The following is a 12,113-nucleotide window of genomic DNA, read 5'->3' on the forward strand; positions in this document are numbered from 1 at the left end:
GGACGTCCAGCGTGGTGCCTCACGGCGAGGCACCAAGGAGAAGTCACTGGCGTGCCGTCGCCGTATGTTTAGTTTCCTAAGAAACTGCCGGATCTTCTCCCAAAAGGGTGAGACCGTTTTCCATTCCAACCGAAATTCCAAGGATGTCAGGTGTCCCACTCCCTCCTGGAAACACAGCACTGTCAACCCAGAAATACGAGCCATTGGGTCGAGGGCTTTTATTCCATGTCCCGAACCATGTGCTGGGCATCTGTGCACGAGCCCCTTTGCCGCTGCGCCTCTCCTCTGGTGAAGCATCTGCTCAAATCCTCTGCCCGTTTTTTCAATCGGTTGTCTTCTCAGCAAGTTTGATAAGCGTTGTATACATTCGAGATACAAGTCTTTTTGTCAAATATGCGTAAAGTGATTCTCTTTTAGTCTGTGGCTTGTCTTTTTATGTCTCAAACAACCCAGGCTTTAAGTTCTCATCAAGTCGAGCGTGTAACGTTTTTCTTTTTGATTCAGGGGCTCTTGCGCCCCAGGTAGATCTCCTTGCTGCTTTTTCTAGGCGCTCTACAGCTTTGCCCGCTGCCTCCTCCCGTTCCCTGGAGTGTCAAGCAATCGCTTCCACGGCCGGCGTAGACAGCACTGAGTCTGCTGCTCAACATCAGTGCGGCCTGGGTCCAGAGCCCTGAAGACCCTCGGGGAACCTGACTCCCTATTCTCAGCCCATGTGCCACCTGAGGCAGGTGATCCGCTTCCTGACACGTCTTGACCGACTGAGCTAAATCAACAGCTCCCCTGGCCCAGCAGCCACAGAGACGGACCAGCTCGGGTAGAGAGGGGACCCGATGCAAGTGAAAAGCCAGGCCCAGGGCACTCTTTGCTGCTGCACGTGAAGCGAACAGAAGGTGCTGGAGCTGTGGCAGCCACCCTGTGACCACGAGGGAGACCCAAGAGCTGCAGGTTCACTGTGAAGGGCTGACTCACGGGCAGCAGTGCTCAGGCAGCAACCTTGATGCTGGACTCCATCTAGGTCCAGCCGCATCTTTTCTGCAGTGTGGACACACAGCCCTTTCTCTTCCGTCAGGCAGCTCTGCCACTCACACTTGTTGTAACACGTGTGGATCCCACCATTTAAACCTGCTGACAAACAGGTACTGAAACAACATGTGTGTGCACACACACTCCCAAAAGGCCCGTGCGAATTATCACAGGTGGAACATGTCGCAGAGGCCGTCAGGAGCCCCCGGTCACTGTCCTCGCCCCTTTACCACCAGGATAAATAAATGCGCCTATTTCTGAACTTTACATCCATGGGGTTGTCTTTTCTGCCTTGTTGCTTTTACAAAATGCCACACGAATCGGCGGTTAATTTTCACTGTTGCGTAAGTAACATCTCATGCACAAAATCCATTCGACTGTTAGCAGGCATGTGGGGTGTCTGCCAAGTGTCTGCCATCAGCACGCTTGGGCCTGCCCTTTATGACACCTGATACGCAGGACTATGAGGTGGGCACAGGCTGGAGAGACTTCGCCAAAGAATTTTCCACAGTGACCTCCACCCCCCGCCCCGGCCCCGAACGGGAAGCGCGTGGGAAGCACCCCCAGGTCTACACCCTCGCCTGGTCCCGGCCGACCATTCGTTTCAGCCTCGCTGACGTGCTGCCGGCCTTCCCAGCACAACGCAGTCGCACCTGCAGCCCGGGCACGGGGGGCCCCGGGCGCCGGCTCTCGGGAGCGCTGCCCCCTCCTGTCCCGGCTCGGGGCGGCCTTCCTCCCGCGGAATCCCAGCACCAGCCGGGGGGTCCGCACGGGAGTCCTGCTGTGAATTCCGCCTCCCCCAGCCCGGGTCACCTTCCTCCCTGCTAGCCACGTCGTTCGATGAAGAGAAGTTCTGAACGGGAGCGCAGCCCAGGCTCTTCCTCTCTCCCGACTGGTCGGTCCTTTGTGAGGACACTTCCTCTCTCCCACACCCTGCGCTCACACTTCAACCTCAAAGCACCACCAGATGCCCGCTGCTGGGAAGCCCTGTTTTACTCTGGGGTCAGCAAAGGACAGCGCCGCCCTCGGAGTAAAGAGAGGGTCATTAGGACGCGGCCACGCCTGAATGCTCCCGGCCCGGCTGTCTGCGCACCAGGCGGCCGCAAGAGACCCACCGACCCACTGAAACACCTGCCCAGACCCCTGCTGGCCAGCCCCTTGCAGCAAGTTTGCCGGCCGCTGCCCCGCGATCACGACCCTCCAGGCCACACAGCCTCGCACCCTATCCATGCCTTTGACAGGTATTTACATTTTACCTTCCCGCGATTTCTGAACTATTTTTTTGACTATTTCCAGTGGCCCAGCAGTCTCGAGTACCTGGCAGCGAGCGACGTCTGACCTTTCCGGAGGTAAGACTCCCACAGGTCAATGCCAGCTCTAAGGAAGACCGGATATACATGAGGCTCCTGACGCCTTTCCGCCAAGTGACCCTGCAGGGAGGTGCAGCCACCAACAGCCCAGCAGCCTTGTCACAGGTGTCACCCGCCCTCCACCCTCGCCCGCAGCGAGGGGGAGCCCCTGCCAAGAACACCTGCCCTAAACCTTCAGTTAATTACCGTCATTCGGAAAGGGGCCCGTTGGCAGAGCGGCCAACGACAAACACCGCGCATCCGTCTGGGGCCCTGTTATCCGCAGAGGTGTGGCTACGGCTCCCGCCCGCCTCCATTTTCCGGTCAAATGAGGGATTTGGATTCCACCTCACGTAATTACAGCAGCGACAGGACAATCACCAGCCCCGAAGTGTGGACTCCAGAGCCAGGCCCGCCGCTAAGCGCCTCCCCAGGCCAGGGAACCACGGCCCGCGCGGCTCAGCACCCGCCCTCTTCAGGCAGCATCTCCTGCAACAGCCGGGGAGGGCGGGGCCCAAGCAGAGCCTCTTGGTGCGGGGCTCCCGGCCCGCCCCCACCCTGGGGGCCGAGAGCTGCAGCAGGAGCTGGCCTGACCCCAGTGACGTCGCGGCATCAGAGAATCTGGGACCTCGGGCAGCGACGGCCCCCTGGGGGCCCTAGACCTGCTCTAGTCTCTGCCACCTCGTGTGGAGTAACGTCACCCGGGTTACTCTTGTCCTCTGTCCGCAGGTCAGGAAGCGGAACGACCTCCCGTCTTTGCAGGTGCACGCAGGCTGATGCCACCCCTGCTCCCAGGTGAGGAGTCCGGCCCCAGCGTGCACAGACCTGGTCAGGGACTGAAGGGGGAGCCGGCCCGCCCAGGCCCCACCTCCCGGGGTGTCTGCTCCATCCACAGAAACAGGGACTGAGTCCCCCTGCACTGAAGCCCTCACGCCACACGTCCCTGACAGCTCCCAGCACATCTCGGCTCAGCTCAGCACCAGAATGCAGTGACCTGAGACCTGCGGGAGGCTGGTGGCTTGGAGCCAAGCCCCCTGGCCCTGCCCGCCAGGCCATCCCTACACGACCGCCAGGTCCCTGTGGAAGTGCCAGGCCAGACCATGTGGCAGCATGCCCTAGGAAACCTGCGTGCTTGTCACTCGGCCCCTGCCAGGCCTTCCCCGTCCCTGCCCAGCCTGGCCCTCCCCTCCTTGGCCCCACCTCCACCCCCGGCTTAGGCCCTCTGAGCTCACTGCTGCCTCTGCCCGGGGCCCAAGCCCTGGCATCAGGTCAGCAAACTACCCACAGGCCAAATCCAGCCGGTAGGCTGCTTCCGTAGGGAAAGTTTTATGAGGACACCGCTGTGCACCTCGGTTTGTCTGGAGAATCTTTCGTGCTACGAGAGCCGAGCTGGGCAGCCGCAGCAGAGACAGCGGCAGGAGCCACGCATCCTGGAAGAGGTCCTTCCGGCCCTGGTGGAGCCCGCTCCTACTCCTCGGGTCTGGGCTCCGGGCTTCCACATGCCGCAGGCATGGCCAGGAAAAAGGAGGGAGGGACCAGCCAGCGTCCTGTTCCGGGGTGGGTGTGGTGGGTGCTGATGGAGGGGGCGGAGGCGGAGAGGGAGACACACAGGTGCCCTGACCAAGGGGACAGAGACGCATGGAGTCCGCAGAGCCACGCGTTGGCCGGGCAGATGGGGGGGTGTGGACACGCACACAGCGGCTGGGGCAGCAGGCCCCGTGTGCCAGGCCAGGGCAGTGGGGCCACCACAGGCTGTAAGTCGGGGTCCATGTGGCCAGCCTTGCTCGGACCACACACGGCGCCACCAAAGGATTCTTCGTGAACAAATCCTCAGAAATGCTCGCTACCCCCGAATGTTCACCAACGTACCGGAGCAGAGACCTTAAAAGGCAAGGGTGTCAAAATGGGAACAGAGGCAATAAAAACCCCGCACATACTCCTGACACCCCATCCCTAAGGAAAACACACATATGCAAGCTGAGGTCTCTGGATAATTAAGCAAGACTGGAAATTATGCAAATGAAATATATTCAAGTATGCAATGAATTTTAAATGACAGAACTACAGAAAACTTAATTGCTGTATTAGCATGCTATAAAAACACTAATCATAAATGTAAAACAATGCATGCATATACTTACATCGAAATTGCCCCATGACACAAACATCAAATCACTCCCTCCCACTGGGTTCATGTGCCAACCCACCTCGATATACTGAAAGGCGGCCAGATGAAACCAGGCTTTCACTCATCAGTTGTAACCCGTCCACTGACTAGCATAAATGCCAAATGTTTACTTCATTTTTGTTCAATATTTCTGAAATAGGTTTGGTTTTTTGTTGGGTTTTTTTTTTTTTTTTTTTTTTTTTTTTTTTTGTCTTTTTTGCCATTTCTAGGGCCGTTCCTGCAGCATCTGGAGGTTCCCAGGCTAGGCGTCTAATCGGAGCTGAAGCCGCCGGCCTACGCCACAGCCACAGCAATGCGGGATCCTTAACCCACTGAGCAAGGCCAGGGATCGAACCCGCAATGTCATGGTTCCTAGTTGGATTCGTTAACCACTGAGGCACAACGGGAACTCCTGAAATAGTTATTTTTAAAAGAGACAAAAGAGTTCCCTGGTGGCAGAGAGAGTTAAGGACCTGGCATTGTTGCTGCTGTTGCTCTGCTTACAGCTGTGGTGTAGGTTTGATCCCTGGCCTGGGAACTTCTGCATGCCACAGGTGCAGTCAAAAAAAAGAGAGAGAGAGCTAAAAATACGATTTCCTACGGCATCAGTTTTTAAACGTCACTGTGCTACCTCCATGGCATCTCCATGCTAAACAGCACTGGGGCTTCGATGGTAAGTTCTAGTCCCGAGCATAAACTCTCTAGTTCTCTGAAGTGACAGGAGTCAGGTGAGCCATCTTTCTTCACTGAAGTGGCACTTCCTCCTCATCAGTCAAGTACAGCGCTGGTGACAAACCCCCGGGATCGTTAGCGATCGCTCTCGGCCATATCCGGAAAATCCCCAGGCTTGGCAGGTGCGCAGGGGGCCCCTGGTCCCAGCGCCGGAGTCAGCACAGACGCTGACACCTGAGTCCACCCGGGACTCCGACCTGCTTGGCGGGCCCGGCGTCAGGCTGGAGCGCCCTGCTCAGGAGAGAGGGTGCAGGCCGGGCTCAACCTCGGAGGCACAGAGAGACCGACGGGCAGCCCTGACAGGAGACGGGGGCGGTCTGTCCAGAGCTACTCTAACCCACCTCCTGCCAGCACTCGGCGCTCAGACCCCCCACGTGCCCAGCCAGCACACACAAGCACTCAAGGAATGCTTGCAGAAAGAGCCAGAAAGCAGAGGAGGAGACCCGGGTGAGCAGCGCACTGGGCCGCAGGCTCCTTCGTGCGGCGAGACCCCAGCCCTGTCCCGGGAGGAGAAGAAGGCAGGGCCCGTGAGGGGCGGGACGTGGGCCTCCCTTCCCTGCTACTTCCCGGCATCAAACGCGGGGCCGAGACACAGGAAGTGCTCAGGAAATACTGGTCGAATGAATGGATGAACCAACCAGCGGCCCCTTGAGAGGCCGCCGGCTCCACCCCTCCAGAACCGTGGCCCCAGCAACGAGCCCAGGGCCCCCGAGCCCCTGCCCCCAACCCCCGTCCCCACCTGCCCCTGGCTCCCCGCTACAAGGGGTCAACCTGCTGGTTCCCGAGGCGCCAGCCCCCCTGGGCTTGACTCCTGCCGGTCCCACGCCCACTGCCCCTCAGGTCACATGACTCTCCACCTCCTCACCCAGGGACGCCCACACACCCTTGGAGATGCCACAGAGGCATGCCACCTTCTCCAGGAAGCCCGGCCTGATGTCGTGTGAGTCTGCGCTGCCCTGGAACCCGCTCCCTCACTCCCGGTGGCTGCCCTTTGGAAGGACAAGCGCTGCTCATCAACTCCAGCAGCACAGGCCTAAGAGAACCGGACGGTCGCGTTCACGGCCGTCCCTCCCCGCCGACCCTGGGAGTGAGGCCCCATGCCCCACACGCACCCCGGGTGCTTACTCGGCCGCCCTCCTCTACCTCGCACAGAATGTGGTCCTAGACCAAACCCAGCACCCCCGTGTGGGCCAGTGTCCAAGCTCCCTCTGCCTCCTGGCACGGGGCCCCTGGAATCAGTGCTGGTTAAACGAATAAACGTGCCAGGGAGGCCGGACATTCTGTCACCTGCATCCCAGCACCCCTGGTCAGAGACGCTCCCCACCCCGCCCCCAGCCAGGCAAGTGGAGCCTCTTCCCCTCCCCCTCCTGCTCCTCCGTCCGCTGGGTCCCGGGGGCCCTTCTTCCAAGTCAATCCCCGGGCAGCACAACCAGAGTAACTGAACTATGACCCGCGGAGCCCAGAACTGAAGGAAAGAGGACAGAACAAAAGAGCTCACGGAAGACTCTCTGCCAGACGCCACGTGTCCTCAGCAAGACTGCCAGCGAGGCTCTTAGAGGTGTTCTTATCAATACGGCTACAGTTCCATCTGAGAGGCCTGCAGCCGATCTTAGGGGACGTTTGGAAAACGGGATACAAACGCTCCAAGTCAAAATCACCAAACAAAAACATAAGCAATGGCAGCAGGTCTAATTTTCATTGCAAGAGAATATTTAATCCATAAACATTCACTGTTCGGAGCTGCATCTGCGTTTAGGATTACGAGGTACTAAGCTACAAATTTATTAAGACTCATTAGCAAGAGTCTTTTAAATACTGAGAGGCAGACCCAATGTAGAGCAAACACTTAGGGATCCCGACTGACTTAGGGAAGAAAGCTGTCCATAAACCATCCTGGAATTTTCAGCAGGGCCAAGCTCCCGTCCGACGTTGACTTGGGGGAAGAACCAGCTTCTCCAGAAGCTTCCACGACGGGCAGCCCAGCACCAGGGCTGAGGAAGCCACACGACCAGCCTCCATCACACAACACAGACCTCTCCTTCTTCTTTTTTTCTTGGCTTTTTAGGGCCACCCCTGAGGCATATGGAAGTTCCCAAGCTGGGGTCCAACTGGAGCTGGAGCTGCCAGCCTACGCCAGCGCCACGGCAGCGCTGTGCGGGATCAAACCTGGGTCCTCGTGGATACTGGTCAGGGTCGTTACCACGGAGCCATGAGGAAGCCCGAACACAGGCTGCTGCTCAGGTCACCTGCTCCCTCTGCCTCGTCACTAACACGCCCCTCGCTCAAAGGTGCTTCCCTTTGGACTCCGCAGAGTCGAGTGACCTTCCTGCCGGAACCTTTCCGTATCAGAGGTTTGGAAATATCGCCAGGATTTAAAAAAAGGATAAAACCAGAGAAGAAGACTACAGCCGTCATAAATTATTCCCTATCCTCATTTTCTGCCAGCCTTGGCAAATCAAGCTTGAAATTAAGGAAAGGGCGAGAAATGCCATCTCAGCCCTGCACGGGCTGGATCACAGCAGCACAGACAGGGCAGGCGCGTGGGCCGCGGGGCCCAGGCCAGGCCCTGGGAGCTGATCCCGGCAGAGAAGAGGCGCGGCCGGGAGCCCAGGGAGACTCACGGAGAGCAGCTTCCACGTGACGGCACGGACGGGCTTCGGGACCCCCGACCAGCTCAGCTTCCGAAGTTCCTCTGGGGACAGAACAGACACAGGGAGAAGCAGAGTTACAAACGGTGAGCAAACCTCCCCCAGTGCTGTCACGACCTCCACCAGGGTTCCCTGGGGGCAGCGAGCCCCGGCAGTGAAGCCAGAATGAACCTAAATGATAAAAATGTCAGATACGGACCGTGCTGAGTATACGAGGGAGGGTGCCGGTCTGAACGCACCGCGCCCAGCAGCCCGGACACAGAAGCCCCCTGAAGGTCCACCGACAGAGGCCTGGATAAAGAAGGCCTGGCACACACCCACAGCGGAGCGCCACTCGGCCGTACGAAAGAACGCAACAACGCCACCTGCAGCAGCATCAGTGGACCTAGAGGTGGGCGTGCCAGAAGAAGTCAGAAGAGAAAGACAGATACCAGGCGGTACCGCTCACAGGTGGGATCTAAGGCGGGGCACGAACGAGCCTGTCTGTGAAGTGGTGACAGACTCACAGACACAGAGAACAGACTCGTGGCTGCCAAGCGGGAGCGGGGGGGATGGGCCAGCGGCTTGAGAGTCACAGATGCCAACTATTACATATAGAAGAGATCAACAATAAAACCCTACTGTGTAACACAGGGCACTACAGTCAATATCCTGTGACAAACTGCGATGGAAAAGAGTATTTTTAAAAAGAATATGTCTAAATACATCAGAGCGCATCACTTTGCTGTACACCTGAAACTAACACAACACTGTCAATCGACTACACTCCACAGCGCAAGTGTTTTTAAAAAGCTAAAGGGTGGCCCGTTTACACTTCAGTCTTGGCTAAATGCACGCAGGTGTCCCGAGAGCCCAGAGGCGCGGGGCTTCCGTCCCCCTCCTTCTTACCTCCCTCCCTCCGTCCCCCAGCCGCCTCCCAGGCTCACCACTCACTGTGTAGGGAGACCCATACAAGGTGTCTTTCTCAGGACTGGTTTTGAAAGACCTCAGCTCACGGAGATAAGCCTGTGTCCACACAGCACTGACGATGGTACACAGTTGAGGACAGTCAAGGTTCAAGGCCGAGTACAGAGTCCAAGCCTTTGCTGCCCTGACCCCCCTCCCCACCGCTCCCGGGGGCCGGGGGCTGGCCAGGAGCAGAGGGGGCTGGCCGGAGGGCAGGACGGGACACAGCCGGGCGGGGCCGGAGGACGAGGACAAGGCCCTGACCCCTGCCTGGCCTTCTGGTCTCCTCACGTGTCTGCATCCCAGGCCCCGGGGGGCTAGAGGCCACACGTCCGTTGGCAGGTAGGGAGCCCTCGGTCAGCGCCACAGAAACTGCAGTCACCACTTCTTCCCAAGTTCGGAATCTACCTCTAGGTTCTGCCTTAACAGCTCGCAGTTAATGACTAATACCAGGAATAAGAGAAATGACTAAAGAGAAGACGGTGGTGTTATAATCAACAAAACACAAAGTCCTGGCATCTAATCTTTTCCCAATTACCAAAGTCTAAGTAAGATGAGTGCAGAATAATTGGGCGGCAGTCCCGGCCATAACTCGCATTTTATAGCAAAATCTCAGAAAATACCCAATTTTCCCCAAGTCCCTGAGGATGTTATGAACACCAATAACGCAGCGTTTACCCGTCACGTTCCCAGGGGCTCCCTGATGGCAGGAGCCTGGCTTTCTCGCGATTGTTTCTGCAGAAAAGCCAAGCGAGTGCTCAGCCCCGAGTGTGCGCTGAAGCCCCCACCTCACGCGAGGAACTTGCAAAAAGGAAGGCCTCGCCCACGGACTGAGACACACGTCCGACTCTGTGTGACCTTTCAGTACAAAGGACCCTTCCCACGTGTTCTCTGACGCCCCAAAGGGCCCAGGTCACGAGGCTGCACTCCCACCAGGGAATGAGGAACCGCCTCAGAGAGGTGAGGCGACTCGGCCAAGGCGGCACAGCAACCAGGCGACCTTCACGCCCCAGAGTCTTCCCGCTCCATTATGGCCCGTCACTAAAAAGGCATCTTGTAACACAGACGAATCCAACAGACAAAAAGGCCCAAAATAAAATCTTTTTTTTTTTTTTTTTTTTTTGGCCTTGCTTGCAGCATGTGGAGGTTCCCAGGCCAGGGACTGAAACAGAGCCACAGCAGTGACAACGCCCAATCGTTAACCCACTGAGTCATGGGGACTCTGAAAACAAAATCTTAGCAGATCAAAACACAACTGGAGACACAAAGAACAGCAGACACGCATTTACACCAGGACTGAACGGACGGCTCCACGGCATCAGAAAGCCCCCGAGCTGCATGAGGGTGCTGGACGGGGCAGAGGGGGAAAGTCACAGGACGCTCTGAGAGGCTCTCCCCCCGGCCCCTCGGCCCTCCCACCTTTCCAGCAGAATCCTGGTGGTGCACAGCGACCGCCTCCCCCGCCCAGCAGCCCAGGAGAGGCTCAACCCTCGCTCCAAAGTTAGGCCTGCTTAGCGGGCACGGAGCTAAGCCACGTCCTCCCCACTGGCCAGCTCAGCAATGAGCAAGCAGATGAGCAGGGAAGCGGCTTCTAAGAAAGCCCCCCCACCACCCACGCCCTTGGGAACTCTGCTGGGAGGGCTCTGCCCGGGTCAGCTGGCAGGCTGGGACTGCAGCAGCTGCCTAGCAGCCAACCACCTGAGGACGAAGCCAGCAGAGAGGCAGGCAGAACCAGGAGATGGGCGGGAACCGAACCCCGGGGCTCCGAGTTCAGCAGGACGGCCAGATACAAGGTTCAAAAACCAACAGCTTTTCTCTACTGACAAAAAAATACGTCGAAAATGCTGCAGGCGTAGGCTTGATAAGAGGGCCGCGCGTGTGAGGTTTCACCTAAAGACAGAAAGAGGCAGAGGCAAGCACCGAGCCCGCGGTCTGACGGCCTCACTGCCTCGGCGCACTCGCCTCCGCGCCAGGGACACAGCCCTGGCGAAGCCACAGCGGGACCAAGGGCGCAGAAGCAGAGCAAAGGGCCCATGAAACCCTCAGTGGGAAGCTGAGCCTCGTCGGGAAGGCCTCCTCGAGCACAGGATGAGCCAGGGAAGCCCGGCGGCGGAGCGGAGGCCCCAGGCGAGGCGGGGCTGGAGGCAGAACACTCTGGGCAGCCGAGGCCAAGCCTTAGCCGCAGTGTGGAAGCAGATCAGAGGGACCAGCGGTCCTCAGGAGCCCACTCAATGGCCTGCTTTCGAAGCCTGGTGCACGAGTGACAGTGGCCAGGACTGCGACCACCGTGAAAGAAGAGAAATGGCCAAAGAGAGCTGTAGGAGGTAAAAGCAAGAAGACACAAAAATTACTGGATGTAAGCCTCGAAATAATAATGCTGTCAACTGTCACGTAATCTTTGGGAGTTCCCTGGTGGCTCGGCAGGTTAAGGATCCAGAGTCGTCACTGTTGTGGCGCAGGTTCAACCCCTGGCCCAGGAATTTCCAAGTGCTATAGGGGCAGCCAAAAAAAAAAAAAAAAAAGAAAACAGACCTTTAAAAAAAACCCTTAAATCCAATGCAAAGCCCACCGAAGTTCTAATAGGACAGAACACTGAGTTTTCAGTGTTCCGAAACTCAGAAGGTTGACCCCTAGTTCATCGGGAAGAGCAAATACACAAGAGCAGCCAGTAAAGCCTCCAGCAGGAATAATGCGAAAGACGTGAGAGTACGTGCACTAGCGCTACAGCAACGCAGACATGCGGCTTCCAAGAGCGAAACGAAGAGATGCGTGTAAGAGAGTAAGGCCCGGTCAAACCTGAATCTGTTGTGATGAAAAGAACACTTCAAACTCAGGGAACCACCCCGTGAGGTCCCCAGCACCCAGTATCTATTTTCAGAGAAGCCAGTGAGACCATGAACCTTACCAGGCAAAGCAGTTCCAGGTGACTAAAGGCCCGAAGAGCGAGGGCAGTGGAGTGTGTACAAAGGAAGAGCAGAAAATACAACTGGAGCTCTCGTCGAGGCTCAGTGGTGAACCAATCCGACTGGGAACCATGAGGTTGCGGGTTTGATCCCTGGCCTTGCTCAGTGGGTTAAGGATCCGGCGTTGCCGTGAGCTGTGGTGTAGGTCATAGACGTGGCTCGGATCCCGAGTTGCTGTGGCTGTGGTGTAGGCTGGGGGCTACAGCTCCAATTGGACCCCTAGCCTGGGAACCTCCACATGCTGTGGGATGCAGCCCTAGAAAAGACAAAAAGACCAAAAAAAAAA

General features: G+C 57.6%; 1 protein-coding gene across 1 annotated transcript in view; it reads right to left on the reverse strand.

The window, feature by feature from the left end:
• TBC1D22A (TBC1 domain family member 22A) overlaps positions 1 to 12,113 on the reverse strand; it is a 258,394-nt gene that overhangs the window by 164,408 nt on the left and 81,873 nt on the right. The window contains 1 exon segment of the mRNA XM_021091361.1: positions 7,893 to 7,963. Within this exon segment, the coding sequence (XP_020947020.1) occupies positions 7,893 to 7,963 (71 nt within the window).

This window comes from Sus scrofa, chromosome 5 (assembly GCF_000003025.6).
Source record: "Sus scrofa isolate TJ Tabasco breed Duroc chromosome 5, Sscrofa11.1, whole genome shotgun sequence".
In the NCBI taxonomy this organism is placed as follows: Eukaryota; Metazoa; Chordata; class Mammalia; order Artiodactyla; family Suidae; genus Sus; species Sus scrofa.